The sequence below is a fragment of the Balaenoptera acutorostrata genome, chromosome 7, assembly GCF_949987535.1.
Source record: "Balaenoptera acutorostrata chromosome 7, mBalAcu1.1, whole genome shotgun sequence".
NCBI classification, from domain to species: Eukaryota; Metazoa; Chordata; class Mammalia; order Artiodactyla; family Balaenopteridae; genus Balaenoptera; species Balaenoptera acutorostrata.
This window is the reverse complement of record NC_080070.1, coordinates 81,244,796-81,263,229: the sequence shown is the minus strand read 5'-3', so window position 1 is coordinate 81,263,229 and position 18,434 is coordinate 81,244,796. Positions and strand designations below refer to the sequence as shown.

The window sequence follows — 18,434 nt, the reverse complement described above, 5'->3', positions numbered from 1 at the left end:
TTTCTAAACATTATTTTACCTTCTCAACCAGCCACTCTCCAATTATAAACGATGGTGATAATGTGCCACAGGCAGGCTGCCTCGCTCCTGTTAAGTGCACTTTATGATTCAGGCTTAAAATAATTATATATGTATTATTTATACATATCCACAGGACACTGTCCTTCTATCACTCTGATTGTTTGGTACTACTACTTCACTCATTATTTTGTTTACATTTTACAGACCAATTTCACATGTAAATTCTCATTTAAGTTAAATTACATTATTTATTTATTTAATTTTAGTTACAACAATCTACTTTTTGAGGCTCAGAACGTACCAATAAATGCAAAGAGCACATCAAATTCTGTAGCAAATTCCATTTTAACTAATGCTTCTGTTTTGTGCTTGTTAACGTATCCTGACTCTCATGCCAGTTTTTCCAAGCTTGGCCTCCACACACTACGCTGTGTGTATTTATCCTAGCAGCCTTCCCATTTCCAAACTAATGAAAGAACTGTCTCAAATTGCTAGTGCCACCTATTAGCGGAAGAATAGAACTGCAAATCATGGTAGGTCCTTTAAACAGCACCTTAGAAGTCATGAAGGGTAAAATCCATCCCAAGATTCACACTGGTTCTAACTTATGTTTACAACTGCTGGTCTTTTTAAAAATCAGCTTTCACTGCATGAACTAAACTTATATACTGTCATGAGTTTTGGAGATTTTACTTACAGTTTTGCATTAATGGATCATTTCATCATAGGTTTTTATTTTCATGAAGGTTTGATAAGTGCAATGTCTTCATCAATTAATATGTAACTCTCTATGCTATAATATCATGACTTTGTAAATGAATGTTATAGATAATGATCAATTAAAAATCTATTTCAGTACTGGAAGATTTTTAAAAACTCAAGTATAAATTCTATTTAAAATAGTCCTGACTTTAGATTTTACAGTTCTCCAAAATGATGTAAAGGTGTGTGTGATATTTTGATCTTGGGAACTGTGATATGTAGGTATATCACTGAAGTTTAAATGAGAGAAACTGGGCTAACAAGTTAAACCACACACTTCCTTACAGCTGACTTTAAGTTCTTGATAACTTTATAAGTTACTTAAATCTCACATCTCAAATACAATTATATATTCACACTAAACAGAAATAGATTATGCTCTGCAACCAACACTTTAACTTTTATTTTGTTACTAGGAGCATATGCAATCATACTGATGGATTCCAATTAAATTTATTCCTGAAAAATCCTTTAGTAGCATTAATTCTTCAATATAGAATTTAAATATAATAGACTGAAAATCACAACATATTTTAAAATCATGTTTGATTGATGTATGATAATGAAAAAAAGAAAACAAAGAAAAATTAGTTATCACAGATCTATACCTCTATTTAGTTGCCTAAATATTTAGGCATTTCATTTCACTGACAATAGTGGAGTCTAGGAAATAATTTATATGAAGAGAAATAACAACCTAAAAAAGTTACAATTGGAAAATTCATCCCTTCAGTATTCAGGTTTCCTTAAGCTATTAAAGACTGTACATCATTATCAAAAGTTGGTGGGTTATCTTACATGGGGTGGTTTTGTGGTCTCAGCCATTTTCTTACTTGCCAAAGTCTGCACTGATAAGTTATTATTTCAAAGGCCAATCTGGTTGGCAGCTCCAAACAGAGAAGCCTCAAACTGGAGACTTTCACTAGCTCTCATCTGATCTGACCAGCACTGGATCGCAAGATGTGATACTGTGCATTTCGTTGTATTTTGTTTTTTATTATTTTGCCTGGATATACTTGTCGAGTAGATAAATAAAAAGTTCTAGTTTTCAGCGTGCTCAAATCGAAGACTTCAGAATCAAAATATGATTTTTAAAGTTAATAGAATTGGGGAAGAAAAGGCCATGCTAAATAAGAATCAGCAAATAAGAGATCTGATGCCATATATGCAGTGACTATTGGAGAAAAGGTATTGCAAAGAATTTATAATGTCTTTGCTCTGTGAAAATATACATGTTATTACCCTACTTTTCAAAGACACATTCCATTTTAGCTATGAGGAGATTTCCAGTATAAGACAAATTCCATTTTATATTATTATTTGAATACTTGAGATATTCATGAAGACTTTTCATGAGACTCAAAAGATCACACCTGGGGCTTCCCTGGTGGCGCAGTGGTTAAGAATCTGCCTGCCAATGCAGGGAACACGGGTTCGAGCCCTGGTCCGAGAAGATCCCACATGCCGCGGAGCACTAAGCCCATGCGCCACAACTACTGAGACTGCTCTCTAGAGCCCGCAAGCCACAACTACTAAGCCTGCATGCCACAACTACTGAAGCCCACGTGCCTAGAGCCCGTGCTCTGCAACAAGAGAAGCCACCGCGATGAGAAGCCCGCGCACCACAACAAAGAGTAGTCCCCGCTCGCTGCAACTAGAGAAAGCCGGCGTGCAGCAGTGAAGACCCAATGCAGCCAAAGATAAAAAAATAAATATTAAAAAAAGATCATGTCTGCTATAATATACATATGTAATTTAACATATGACTATCTTTAAAACCAATAACAATTTTATTTGTAAAGTATTTTATTATAATTTACCACCTGTAGATTGCCAAGATTGCTTTTATTAACTCTAAAGTATTAACATAAAATTTGTCCTTCATGTATATTCACGTATTCATATATATGTACACATATATGTATGAATATGTAAATATATATTTGTGCTTTTGGCAGACTAATGAAAATCCCAGAAAAGTCAACAAGTTTAATTAGTAAGTCATTATTCATACAAATTAAATTTTGAAGTGGTCATAATATGTTGAATAATGGCAAATAAAAAAGGTTTTGCAAATTTTAATTCAAAATTTTTAATTAAACATTATCATCTATCAGAAAGATATGCCTGAGAATTTTGATTTAACTAATAATCTCATTCTTACAATAATTAAACAATTTGACTCTGGAAAAAAAAAAACAAAAAAACCTTTACAAAGTATGAAAAGAAAGCCTCTGAAATGTCTACCATTTATTTAACGGCTATTTACTAAGTCCTCCCTATGAAGGTAAAGTTAAAGGCACTGATTTAATCTTTAGATTCACATGATCACCGTCACATTCAGACTTGCATGTGTCTTTGATTTCTACTAAAACCGAAGCACACAATGTCCTGGAAAAGCTCATTACATTGAGTGATGGAACGTTTGTCATTTGTTTAAAACCCCAGACCTAATTTATTTCCTTGTGATTTCCATAGGTTTTTCTGAAGTCTTCATTTTACCACACATTCCAAAAGGAAGATTTTATGATAATCTGGTATTTCATGAGAAAAGTGAAATTTGACTAGTTTTGTAGGGCAAATAAACAGTTATGCATCAATTTTAAAAAGAAGCATTATAACATTTAGCTATATTACATGAATTTAAGGAAGGGAAAAGTATCTGAGTGAATGTTTCTTGAGGATAATTTGTATGTGACTGCTGAGATTTACAGAGTTCTCACATTTGCTTCCCCCGCAAGGATTCTAAATCAGATTGGTTCAGAGGAAAAGCCAGCCTACCCCATTTTTCTAATATTATCACTTCTCCAGATGGTCCTGAAAACATCTATTCAACTCCTGTTCCTAGAAAGTAAAGAGGTACCGTATTAGATACGTATGTATATCCACTACAAAGGCTGCCTTCTTGTTCTTACTTCTTTTTCTTTCTCATTTAACGTATCAAATCTCTTTTATCTCCTACCAGGCAAAATGACAAGTAGAAAGTAAGCACAGTGATTGCCTGAAACTTCGTCTTGGCAACCTGAGCAATGAGAGGGTTAACGGTGGATCTTTGAAAACAAGTGACCATGGGAAATTAGGGTTGGCAGGGATTTAACTCTTCATGAATCATGCTGGAATATTTTTAAGGGCAAAGCAGTGGATGTTTTAACTGTGTTTGACATCTAATTAAGGAGGAAAAAGAAGTGGCTAAAAAAAAAATCTCTATCACAGCTTAAAAACAAAGTACTGACAATTGGCTACCAGGCAGTTGCTTTGGCAAAACAAGTGTACATGTAGAGACAAAAAGGTAATGACAGACCAATAAAATGACAGAAGAAAAATTGCTTGGGCCATCCCTATTATTCTGTTTGCTGTTGTTCATTTCACAGTTTGTTTTACCAAATTGCCAAGCTCTAGGTATATCAATAGAATTGTTATGTAGCTGTAGGGCAGTTTTTGGTTTAAAGGAAAGCAGAATAATTCTAATGGATACCATTGCTAAAAAGAGCTCATAAAGACAGTTTCAAATATATACATCTTGTCAATATATACAACTCACTTCATTAGACAAGTTTAAAGCATTTGTATATAACAAAGGGCTATACTAATTAAATGCTGTCTTTTAATATGTAGAAAGAACTGGTGCCTCTTCTATTAATGGAGAGTAATCCATTACCATGGAAATAAAATTCTTGCAAAATAACTAAGTATAATTCTCAATTCCTATTGATTTTGCAATTTATTTAGCACTTAGTCAAGTATCTCCAAATATAGTAGATTTCTAAAATGCATGTCATGTTTCAAACTTACTCCAGAATTATAGCATATAGCTATTCACATCTTCAGGAAGTAAACTCGTATGTAAAACTTACTCATGAGGAATATAAACTTGAAGAAAGTGGACGATTAACCTAAGAATCATTGGATGAGATACTCTCAAAGAGTAAAAATAGAAAACAAAAACTGATGAAAACACAGATACCATAATATCATATACTAGGAAAATAATTTAAAGACAGTTACTATATAAAGACATAACTGGGATTTAATTAAATATTTAATGGATGCCATATGATTATTTTTAAAAACCTTATATAATGAGTACAGTTGCAATTCTGCTTGCTAATGTTTAAAATTCATTCTCATTTTAATAACCAAAAAATTATACCAAAAATAAATATATTTTCCAATTCAATGTATTTTATCTAAGTATTAAATACAAACAAACACATTTAGTAGGTGTTTAATTTTCTAATCCAAAGTGTGAAAAATTACATCTGTCTTTCCTATTTTGTGGTTCTCATTCACACTGGAGTACTCAGAAAGAGATGTTCCCCATCATGTGAAAATTAAAGAATATCTTTTCTGGCATAAGAGCAATGTATAGTAGACAAACATCTCTACAGATAGATGCAATAATTTTCTTTCACATCATAGGCTAAAAACGAAATATAATTGAAGCTTCTTATTGCCCCACCCCCAAGTGTAGAAATTTGAGAATCATAAGAAAGCAACACCCTAGGGAGTAAAACTACTTGAGTTCAAACAGTTTACTCTTCAACTCCATTTTAATAATACCTCAGTTATATAAATATTCTCTTCCATTAAAAGTTATATATATATCATGTTGGAATCCATATTAGCATGATATTATACATCTATCTATAAAATCTATCTAAACAAATATAGAACAAATATTTTCTTTAAAATCCTCATTAAAAAACAAGCATACACACTAAGATGTAACCAGACCGATCATGTGATAAGGCTTTTTTTTTCTTCTTAAATTTATACTTTTTTTGAAAAGAAGTTCACACAGCTAGCTTTACAACTAGAAAGTAGGATCTCTTCAGTTCTCACTGAAGTAAATATAGAGTCAAATAACATTACATTTCAAAGGCTTTAGCTTTGCACCAATTAGCCAAATACACAGTCTTTTGTACAATCATAACACACTGTGGAAAAACTAGTCTGTTCTCTCCAGTTTATATTCTCTTGGCAAACCATGATCTACTGCTTATGTTAAGCATCTGATTGTCAGATATGAACAAACTGAATATTCATGATGACAATTAACCATTTACTGTCTAAAACTAAGAAAATACAATTTATCATAATAATTATTATAGGTGAGGCACTCACATCTACAAAGAGACCATTGTTGCAATAGTGGTTTTTAAAAATATTTGAATAGGAGTAGAGTTAGAAAAATTATCAGGATATATGATCACATATATAGATCAGCATTTACCAGGCATTCAGCTTTTCTCTGCAAATGTGATTAAATGCTCTTTGTTTGCATTTAAATTGTCATATATCCAACAGAAGCCATGCTTTTATAAAAAAGTGTTCCAGTCATCTCCAAGAGACACACACGATCACAAAGGTTTCCCAGGTTAAACTAAAGGTTTTACGGATTAGGTTGGGAGGGAGTTCAAGGAATGAAAAGGCAGGGGGCAGGGGGGCATTAGAAAGCTAGCCAAATAAAAGGAAAAGAAAAACTTACCTTTGTAGGATAATTTCAGCCTTGGCACATTGTTCTTCCCATTTTGATAGTTCGCTCTTGCTGTAAGTAATACTCCCCCGAAAAGACAGACAATCCTAGCGAACCAGCCCATGCTGCAGACGCTGTGGGTCCTATGCTGCTTCAGTCTCGGGTCCTGTACTGTGTGGCCACAGAAGTTCAAACAATCTGGAAACTGGAGGTAACAGGTGATTTAGGTCAGTTTCATTCATAAATGCAGACAATCAAGACCTCCAGGCAATACTAACACCTCTTCTTCTGTAACAGTCACTGAAGCCCAGAAACTTCAAACCCTCCAAAAAAAAAAAAAAAAAAAAAAAAATCAAGCCAGGCACCGGATAATGAGGCACAACTGTTGTGTGGAAAGAAAAAAAAAATCAACAAGGGCTGCAGCAGTGGTGCTTAAGAAACAGTTCCTTTTATCTAGACTCTTCTGATAGCTAGCGGACTCTAATCCTGCTCCCTGCTTCACTCGGCTCCGGGGAAGCAGAATGAAAGGGGAACAGAGAGAGAGAGAGAGAGAGCGAGAGAGAGAGCGAGAGAGCGAGAGAGCGAGAGAGCGAGAGAGCGAGAGAGCGAGCGAGCGAGAGAGAGAGAGAGAGAGAGAGAGAGAGAGAGAGAGGGGGGGGGGGGAACAGTGAGCAGCGCGGACTTTTCCTGTACACATGTAGGGAGAGATGACACAAGATCCCACAGACAGGTTTTCCCAACACTCACTAGACTGGCTGACAATGGGAGAACAGGCGAGCTCAACCCACTCCCCTTCCCTCCTGTCACACAACACATGCAAAAAACATCTCGTAGAGATTAGAGCCGGGAGCAGAACACTCCAGCGTGCCTGTGAAAGGCATGTAGCTATAAATTTACTTCCCAAGGCAAGCGTTGTTTTATAGCCATTTTTAGGTGCAATTTTGATGAAAAAAATCTGAATTCTGCTACCTACATAATTTACAACTCATGCTCATTATATAATTCTGCTTGAACTTGTGCGTTGTATGTTATACGTACGTTTATGCCTATATACGTATATGGATATGCATATATATGTCTGTCCTTTTCATCAATATAACTTTAACCACTGGAGGTTTTAAAGCCTTGTTAGCAATCATTCCCTCCTCCCAACAAACCCCCTTGGATCAACCACCCGGTTCCCCCGCCCCACTGCAATTTCAGGGAAGAAATTCCTAGTAAAGCCCATTTCAACAATCAGCTCAAGACAAATATAGGTCCACTGAGAATTATAAATTACAACAGGGGATTCTCAAAAGGATACTCAGAATTTAAAAACATGTATGGTTTTCCAGCTCCTGGAATGCTCTGGCTAACATTTTTAATGCATCACATCTCATTAATTAAAGCCACTTCCCTAGTTTTGGTTTAAAGGGCAGAGGAAGATGACAAAGTTCACAAAAGTCCCTGCTGGGTGTCAAGGACCAACATAAAGAAAATATCTCTGTGTCTTCATGAGCTGGTGAAGGGTTACTAAATTTTCTGTGGACATATATGCATGTATTCAGGCAGTCATACAAACACCATTAATTCTTTTCTAAACAGGCATGTTGTCTGAGGTGTTTAAATTTCCTTTCGTATTTTCTTTCAATTTTTCTCAAAGCTGATATCCTTATGGCTTTTTTTTTTTTTTTTTTTGAGGAAGGGCGTATGAAGATCAACAGGACAGAACTTTCCCTTCTTTATTCCCCAACTCTCTCTACTCTGCACCCTCCCTCCACCCCACATACAAAACACGTTAGAAATATGGAGGAGAGAGCTCTATTTCAGTCATACGGAAATTTCTTGGCTGAAAGGAGAGGGTGAGTCTTACAATTAAAAACATAAACACTTATTGGAAGTGGTTTAGTATTCTTATAAAAAATGACCTAAGCATTGTCACTACAGCTTTCATTACTTAATGTCTATAGACCAATAGAGAAAGAGCAACTCCCTCCCTCTCTCCCTCTCTCTCTCTCTCTCTCTCTCTCTCTGTGTGTGTGTGTGTGTGTGTGTGTGTGTGTGTTTGCGTGAGTGTAGGTGGACGAGGAGGAAGAGAATGAAGAGGGTTTAAAGGGGGGAGAATGGGGGAGGGGAGGAGGAATTCTCTTTCTACTTCACTAGATTGATTCATCAAACAGACCCTATTGTATTTGTCAGTCTCCGCCAGCCTATTGATCAGTCAGTATTGTTAAGAAAATAAAATCCAAAAATAATGTTGATTTTACTGATTCCCACACTTGTTATCCTGAGCACTTTTCACGCTCTAGGCAATGGATTAAGGCTGCAAATGACAAGAGGCTTGTCTGTCTTCCATGGATTACTCTCTATAGACATTCATTCTGCAGAGGAATTCATGTCACTTTGGGATTATTTAGAAGATTGGACTAATGAATTATCCTATTGAAATACCACATATGATTAAATACTTTAAATACTTGTACCATTTTCATTAATACATATTGTAAATATTTCTTTTTCTCCAGCTCTTGTTACGTAGACTAGGAGAGCAAGTTTATATTTGTCAAAACTAAACAGGATAAGCAAATTTAGAAATGTATCCATTTCACTTGCGTAATGTCTAATCCTGAAACATTTTGATGTTGTCCAGGAAAAATAAAAGGTTGTAGGCAAAATTCAGATAAAAGAGGGTCAGAATTGACTCCATGGAGAAGAAAGACATTCAATCTGGAGTTTGAACCACAAAATCATGACAGAATTACTTTATTTTGTAAAATAAATAACAATGTTGAAGCCTGGAATTTGGTAGCACTGACACCCCATGTTTATATACACACAAATTTTTTTAAAACTTTAATATACTTATTTACATTTGACATTTTTCTTACCCTCTAAAATTTTTATGATCGTTGGGTCTTTTCAAACAATTGAAAGTTTAGTGAATTCACATTTATATTTACTTATCTGTAGATTTTTTTAATTAAAAAAATGTGAGAATAGGAAATTCTTTATGTAAGCATAACCGTTCTAGACTGATTAAATTATAAAATTGTAGAAAAGTGTGCCCACAGATAGAATTTTTTTAATTGTGGAAGGAAAGAAAGAGAGAGAGAGAGGGAGAGGGAGAGAGGGAGGGAGGGAGGGAGGGGAGAAGAGAGGAAGGAAGAAAGGGGGAAGGAAGGAAGGAACTACTTCCTGAAAAATACTTACCAAAGTATTTGTAATATTATATTTCTACTGCTTTCTCAATTGACTTTGGTCAGGGTTAAATAAAGTTATTTTCAATGTTTTTCTTATACATCCAAACATGTGAGGGATAACCAAGGTTAAACCTATTTCGGAATTGAGGTAGATGCAAAGTTGAGGTGGACCTGGGTGGATGTCATCAGAATCTATTAAAATGTGCATGTGTGAAATGTGAATTTTGATTCACCTCCCAAGAAACATCGCTCCCTACTCTGAGAATCTGTGACCTCAGCCCTGACACGGTCAAGCCTGCTGTATTTGCCACATTAACCATTGATTTTGCTGCATCATTTACGTTTTTAAAAGTCATACATAGTATATTGACCTTTTAACGTTGAGTTTTTTTAAGGTACAAGTGAAAAATCTTATTTTGTTTCTCTTAAAGCAGTACCTCTATTTTCAATTATTTTCTAACCCACAATCTACATCATATGCTATAATTTACTCGCAACTGAGTTTATAATATCTTCTTAAATTTCAAGTTTTCAGAGGTGATTAAGTCCTGCTACAGAGTCAAATTTAAGCAGGTGTTTAATATGATGAGCATGCTGTTGTATATATTTCTGTCAAATAAATCAGTAGTTTTTAATCTCACCCCACTCCATATTGAGATGGATTACAGAGACTTCCAAGTATAAAACTCTTGACAGGCAGTTTTCTGGGTGGCGTGCTTGATTTTCTAGAGAAACAGCTCTTCCAACTTCACAACAGTTTGGTTAACTCTTGTTTTTCAGTAAAGACCGGTAGAGTCAAAGAAGATACGTGTTAAAGCAATTCTCCACTGGAAATGTATTTTTGATCTTTTCATATGTTAGCTAAAACCAATGTGTACATGTTTTAAATGTCCACTTTCTATAATTTGTTATTTATTAATGAAACAAACTGGGATGGCAATAAACGTTGCAGCTTCATAGCAGAAATTGTTCTCATTTGTGAGATGGTATTCCAAGTGCTTCCCCAGGTTAGAGACAGCCTGAAACTTTCTGTGAGTGGTAGGTAAAAACACTTGCTATATTTGTGCATAAAAGAATATAAGGAGAAACACAGTTTAGAAATATTTAAGAGATTGAGTGGATTAAGCGTACTTGATGTTATGGTGCACTTCATTAAACATACCTGCCTCTCCCTGCAATCCCACTCCACCCCCGTTTCATTGTGGTTAGATAAACACCCCCAAAGTGTGTGCCAGCCACAGAAGTAGATGACCTCTGTAAGAGAAATTATGGAGTAAAGAATTTCAAAAGGAGTTGGTTAACCAGCTCTCCTAAGAAACAACACCAAGAAGGAAACCAATACTAAAAAACAAACACAAATTTCCATACTCCTCCCAAGGTGTTATTCAATTGAGTCATGTAAAAAATCTATATTAGTTTCCATTCGTCTGCTATCTCCCTTTTTTTCCTTCAAGAGAATGCTTCATTAGTATATGAGAAAGGCCTATGATCAACAGAATTACAGCAAATATCAGAGTAGAACATTTGCCCTTGCTCTGACATCTCATGCTGGAAATTCATTTTTAATGAGGGTTTTTCTGGTACAGGGAAGTTGAATTTTTTTTTTTTTTTCTAAAAAAGAATTGTGTGGGTGAAAACATTTTTTAGAAGATCAGAAGACATCTTATTAATTGGGAAAGCTAAATAGTTGATGTATTATTCATTCTAGTGAAAAAATGGTAGTTATTTAAGAACTATTGTCGTAGTTGCTGAGAACGGGGGGTGGGTGGTAGCAGGTTAAAAGCAATATTTAAGAAATTAAGTTACACTTTTTAAAAATCTGACCCCTGTGAATGCTTTTGGTACAAGCAACGCGTGAAAGCATGAGTTGAGAGGAAGGATTGGTAAAAGGCAGAGGGAATTCAATCTCTAGGGAAGCATTAACTCCTCTCTTTCCCTCTTACCCACCCATGAACAGAGATCTCAGTAAAATAAGCTAGCCCCTCCTGGGAAGTGAACTTGCAACAGTTTAAGAAAAAACACTTATATGTCTTCTCTTGTGACATCAGTGTTCATCATGAGATTTAAGGTAAATAGGGACTCAAGATAAAAGCCTTTTTGTTTTTCAAATGAATTAACATGATAGATGTTAAATCAATGCAGGGGTCCGGAAACTGGCCAGTCACGTTAGCTGTGGCTCTAGATTTTAAGAAAAATTTAAACAATTAAGGGGTATCAGAAATTACAGGGGAAGTTCTTTAGCAGTAAGGTGAGGTGGTAGCTTCCCTTTCCTTGAGAATTTGATTCGAAGGGCTAGCAGGTGAGTTGTACTAAGTTTGTGGGGGGGAACAGAAGAGAGTGACAAAAAAGGGATGCATAAAATTTTATGTTTAGTGTCTGTGTAGCCAAAAGTGGCTAAAATCCAGTTATAGGAGCAGAATTTAACATTTCCACAGTCTCTCTTTTCTTTCGACTTTTTAAATCGATCATATTTTTCAACATTTCAAAATGTTTTAAACATGGGACTTTTCCTTTTTCACCTAGTTAAGCAGCATAATCACTACAGCTTCTTTATTAGATTATCTGATAAGTGAATGCAGTTTTCCAGAATATTAATCTATTGCAATAATTAAACACTGAAAATACCAGACTACCTGTTTGGGTGTTTTGTTATTGTGGTGGTTGTTTTGTTTTGTTTTTAAGTGAGAGTGTCCCCACCTCAACTCAAATGGAACAAGAAAGTTTTCAAGTGAGACAAAAATCCCATTGTTAATACTGATCAGTACAGGCTAGGCAGTGAGGAGGAAAAAATGAGGCGTCCCTGGAATACAAATGAAATGAGCAGGTTGGCTGTTGAGTGTTTCAGGACATGCAGTTATTAGTTATTTGCTTTCAGCAAAGGTATAGCACACAGTTTCTCACCGAATAAATAAATAAGCAGATCTGTACTAAACAAAACAAAGTGAAGAAACCAGGCAGTATTGTTTAAAGGACTACTTTCCATCTGACTCAGGCAAAGCAGATGCATATAGTTTCCCTCTGTTACCACTGAAAAGAATGTTGCACCTCAGATGTAAGTCTACTAAAATCTGTATGTTCTAGGAAGCAGCCTATTTTCTCTTCTTAAAAATGTTTTTAAAGAGTTTGAAACTGATTACGACTGGGAACAGAGATGCTGAAGCCTAGAATTAAAGCTCCTTAAAAGGGTTTATTATAATGGCAAAGCCAACTGTTTGGCGGATGGTGACTCAAAAACTACAGTGCATTCTGCTTTTCAAGGGCACAGATTTCTCCAAATGGCAAGAGTTAGGAAGAAAAGACTTCAATCATTTTCTTCCCTATTCTGTATTGTTTCAAGTGTTAAATATCATTTGGTCTAGTCTATGCCCTCCATCTTTTCCTTTTGTGATGTGGGGTTGGTGTTAGAATTATATGCCAGCTTTCCTTTCACTGCCTTGGCTACAGGAGCAGCTGTCACCTTATGGGAGAGATTAGGAAATGCCTTGTTTATTAGTTAACAGTTATTATTTACAAGTGATTTATGAAGAACATTCAAGTCTCCACCATTTTTCCTCAGGGCATATTCAAAGAATAAGTCTCTTTGAAAATCAATCAACATAAATTCATTTTCTCATGCCTGCCGTATTGATGAGAAGAGAAAATAACATCCAATATGTCCAGCCTTGAATCTTCTTAAATTACAGATCCAAGTTGAAAATGGTTTGACTTGAGGACTTAAATGGCGATCTGATTAGTCTCTTGCTTGTTTTTTCAAAGTTGATGTATAACTTTAGTAACTTAAAGCACTTGAAAGGCCCTCAAATATCTAATACACAGAATATTATAAAACACCCTTTGTGGCATAAAAATAATGTCCACTACAACAAATAGTATTCTCACACAGTTTTTAACTCTATTATCTCAAAGTTTAGCAATTAACTGTAATAATGTGCTGATGATACATCAGAAAAAAGCCCACTAATTAATTTTTGAACTTAGAATTTTAAACGAGTGTAATCCTCACTGTGTAATTTTGTAGAAATAACATTTGATGTTTTTTGATACAATCAGATAGTTTGGTGGTCTTGTTTTGACATATTAAATAATTACTGCCAATTTAATAATTATTTAATTAATAAATAATTTACTGCCAATAATTACTGTGAAACCTATTTCAATTCCATTAAGCTAAAATAAAAACACTTAGAGAAATAAGAAAACTAAATTTGAGTGAATCAAACTAAATATGGTAATCTATTTCTTGGGCTGTCAACGTGAGTTTGTAGGTGTTTGCCACTGTGTGTAACGCAGCACACCTAATCTGGTTCCAGAGATGCAATTTTAGATATGTATACTCTTTCTTTACTCTTAAATCCAGTCACTTTTGAAACCATTTTACTTATATTTCTTGAATTGTTTCTTTTATATTTACCCATTTATTCAACAAGATTTTGAGAATTGCCTAGGTGTCAGTCATTGTGTCTTGTAAAACAAATCACAAGTTTTTTGAGAATTAGTGATATATAGTCCTGATAACCAATGCCAATTTATCTTTTTTAAAAAAATTTTTCTACCATAAAGATAAAAAACATCTACAAAGCTTTCTGTACCCATTTTGGTCTAGAGAAAGAGATTTATTTATTCATTCATTCATTCATTTATTTATTTACTTACTTACTTATAATACATCTCTCCTGCTCTTTTCTTTTCATCAAATCCTGTACCTGTTTTCATTCTGTCTAGTAATATTTTCTCTATTGCTGTGGAAGACCCTACCTGATGACAGATTGTCTATGGATTTTGCTGGATTACTCCTGATTATAGGCTATTGTATTCCCCTAAAGTTAATATGCCTATATCAGGATTTTGCATTAGGGACTCAGGATATAAGATTGCTTTCTAAAAAAAAGAGGCTTGCATACTTTTTTCACAATGTTTTGTGAGTCTTCTAGAAGCTCTCTCCCCTATGATTCTGTGGTGCTAGGTGCATATATCTAGTTTAGCTCTTATTACTTTATATTGTAATAAATTTCCTCAACAGACTCTAATCTCAAAGAGAACAGAAACTTTTTCTCATTATTTTATTTTCAGTGCTCAGCATAACCTCTGGCACAGAGTAAAGTTTAACCTCTTAATTAATGGATTAATTAATTAATTAAAGAGTCAGGGGAAATATATGTTAGATAGGCCTAGAAATCTCACAATTTGAATAAATAGTTTGGTAGAAATAGTTTCTTTGCAGGTACAATTATACTAGTTTTCCATGCTCTTACACTAAACATGGATTGGAGTGTAGACAGTAACATTGATAGAGTTCTAATTTGTTCATTTAAAATGCTGCTAAAGTAACCACATTATAGTCCATAAAATAAAATACATTTGGTCTTTTCTTCAAAGCATGGAAAATTATTTTTGTTATTATTATTTTTTTATTCAATTATAGATTTCTTTTCAGGTTAAAGACCTCTCTTCAGATTTCCTATAGCCTGCAAGTTATTACAGTATGTTGCTAATACGGACATTAATCAAAATGAACATTCTACAGTATTACCAAATATATAGTGTTTTCAAATGGCAATAAGTTCTTATTTTTTTATTTTAAAAATTGAGTGGTGTTTATAAAACTCCCGGAAAGAAAGCCACCACAATTGTGAAAATGCATATATTATATGAGACAGGACATCTGGGTTTAAATCACAAGATCACAATTTGTAGCAATATAATTGAAATTTTAGTTTCTTTGGCTACAAATGAGTTTGGGCATCTCCCAGTTTCCCAATGGCTGTTAGGACCAAACCAGTTATCATATTTGACACTGCCCGGTACAAGGACATTCAGAGAGCCAGTGTTCCTAGGCAGAGTTTCCACCTTCACAGAGCATGGAGCCGGACTCTGCAGTCAGAGTTTGACCAAACCTCTGGACATCAGAATTGAATATAGGGGGCCAGGGTATCATGTAAATATTGTTGGTAAAAAACAGTGATTCTAAAATGCCCTTTTGCAGAAAGAAAAGACAACCCTTTGAGAATTATTGCAAATGTTAGATGAAAAAGAGGAAAGGAGAACATAGGCTGCTATTACTTCTGTGTGTTGAAAAGTTGTCCTTTAAGTATCACATGTTCAATTTTAAATGCACCAAATTTACATATCAAGGGCAGGAGGTTTGATCACAAAGAATAAGATAGCTAAATGGAAATATGAAGAGTAGAGAAGGCAGCAGCAAGTGGAGAAGCCCTGTCTTAGACTAACAAGCATGAAGTTGCCTTCGCTAATCAGCCCTGCAAACCTAGGCAGCTGCAAATTGAAGGAGAGCGGCATTTCACATCTTAACAAACTGCCGGTGACTCACTTGGCCAGATGTGGGTTTGAGATCCTCCACCTTTCACAGATTACACAGTATAGAAAGAGTTGTATCTTTTATGGTAACTCAAGCCTTAAATTAGTAGAGGACCCATTATTAGCACTAAATCCTCAACCTGCAAGTGGTTTTTAAAATAACCTAAGTTGCAAACTTCATGAATCAGTATTTACGTTACAGAGCAAATTATTTTTCCAGATAAGTGTCATACTTAACTTTAGGAAGCAGAGAAGTTTAGGTCAACAGGTGAAACACTTGTACAACTATTATGGGAATATTTCCTACTACTATTTATATTTTAAGTCATTATGTCTCATAGGTCAACAGCACTATTTAGTATTTTAACTGTTCGAATTGTTTTTCATGCTGTTTTCAGAACACTAGGGAATCTTGATTGGCTGGTAAATAAGTTAATTTTCCATTCTAGTGGAATGTTTTACTATAATAGCTTCAAGAGAAACATTTTCCCTTTACCTTTATTATTACTGTTAAAATACACCGGCAGAAACAGGACAATGATTAACATTATACCACTATCTTTGAACAGTTTCTTAAACCCACAAATGGATACCCACAAAATATCATTTAGAGTCACAAAATAAATTGTTATGGATATACTAAACTACAAAATAAGTCCATTTTCATATTTATTTTTCGTTATAATTGCCAGACGTCAAAACATTACAAAGTATGAAAATACAATCGTCACAATCTGAATAGAATTACAATTTCTATTTTTGCATAATTATCAGTCCATGGCAAAACTTTCTAGATTCACTGGACATAAGTTGTGGGATATGCTAAGCAGATTTTAAAGAAAGACTCATGTTTTATAAACCTATAAGGAATTTAAAAAATCTGTCCAGTGTATTCCCTCAAAAAATGCTGTTTCAAATGTAATTAGCAGCCTTTTCAAATGTGAATTCAACAACTGTAGAAAGCCACTTAGACTCCCACTAAATTGAGTCTATCAGAAAGTGGTTCAAATGTCACTAATTGTTTTACAGGAATAATCATATTGTAGCTTTAAACAAACTTAAGCTTTAGTCTACTTTAAGACTGGAGTGCCCGGATGAAAATAAAGACCCTTTTGCTGAAAAGGAGACGACCGAGTTACATTTAACAAGATGCAGCATGTGGCACTTGAGAGATCTAACACTGGCGGGCTGCGCGCCACCCCAGCAGCTACATCACGTTTCCTTTGCCTCAAACGATTTCAGAATAATTTCATAAAAATGACATGATTGACACGCTAGCTTTCTTCCCATTCTGATGTATTTAAATGTTAGTATCTCTGCAATGCATTGATACTTTAAAAGTATTAGAAAAGAAAGAGAAATAAGCCAGCAATTTTACTTGCGTGCATTTTATTGTACAAATTAAGATGACCTTTTATTTACTCTAAAGGTTTTCCCTAATTGCTCTTACTTTTCTATTTTTCTGTGCGTGTTTTCATTAAATGGGCTTTGGGATACTTTCCACAGTCCTTTCCGTCAACTATAAAAATGAGTGACTGGGTACTGTAACAAATAGGGGTAAGATACCTTTTTCTATATACATTACGTAAACATAACATTATAGTAAGTGTCCCCTTCCCTAGTTCATTCTATCTCTAATTTGGTTATTCCCCTCTTTAAATTCAATTCTCTACCAAGTCTTCCAAGATAAACTATTTTAACTCTAGTCATCCCAACACTCATTATGCATTATGAGCTAAATCTCTATACATATGTATTGTGTTTGGGGCATGTTTTTATGTATTCATTCTGTCAGTGAAGTGCACAAATCATGAATATATTTGTCTTCAATAGCACTTTAATTACAGGACAACTTCAATGGTGATGGGCCTATGGCCTATTTCCTGTGAAGTTCCTAGTGCAGTTCTTTTCCCACAATGGGTCTTCCATAAATGTAAGTGAATGACTTCCTGACTATTGTCAAGGATCCCGGGAGATGCAGGATGGTGTTGGCAGCAAGAGACAAAGCTGGCTGTCAAAACTGTTATATTCAGATGAACAGCAAAAAGTTGAAAGAGATCTGAAAGTTTTCGGAAGCACTCTGCCCATTTTGTCAAAAACTGTTTCAAAGAATTTTATGTATCCTGAACTCATGAAGATTGGTTTGAAAAACAAATCCCAGAATTCAAGAAACTGGTCAATGACTAATTTGCTTTATTAAGAAAGAAAAAAGACTAAAAAATATGGTAGTTTAAAAATGATATTTACCTGAGGCGATTACTATGTTCTAGTGTGGGATATGCAGAAAAGTATTTTGTAGTAGGGTGATGAAATATCCTTAAATAATAGAATTTCATTAGGTATAAGTTTGACACAAATGGCTTTCATCTTGCCCAGTTCTCTGACCCATAAGCTAAATATCAGGTATTATAACATTTAAGAGGTAAGGCTTCTTCCTGTGTAAGTAGGTGTGGGAAAAATGTGTCGCCCTGTTCCTGGGAGGTCAGTGGGGCGCTGGTGGGTGAGGCAGGTTTCCATTCAATTGTTCTGCACTAAAGAAGTGCTGCTATGAGAGAATAAGGCTGGGTACGCATGTAAGCAGGGCCTTAAAACAGTGAGACCGCGAGGAGTTTGAGGTTAAGTGAACACCTTTTCTACCAAGATTTTAAAGCATTGTAGTCTTATGTATCTTATATATGCAT

General features: G+C 34.8%; 1 protein-coding gene across 2 annotated transcripts in view; it reads right to left on the bottom strand.

Annotated features, from left to right (window-relative positions):
* Nucleotides 1-18,434, bottom strand: part of SEMA3A (semaphorin 3A) — a 495,018-nt gene that overhangs the window by 232,781 nt on the left and 243,803 nt on the right. For both annotated transcript variants that reach the window (XM_057550500.1, XM_007170273.2), the window contains one exon: nucleotides 6,272-6,464. In XM_057550500.1, the coding sequence (XP_057406483.1) occupies nucleotides 6,272-6,383 (112 nt within the window). In that variant the 5' untranslated portion in view covers nucleotides 6,384-6,464. The remainder of the gene's footprint in view (nucleotides 1-6,271; nucleotides 6,465-18,434) is intronic.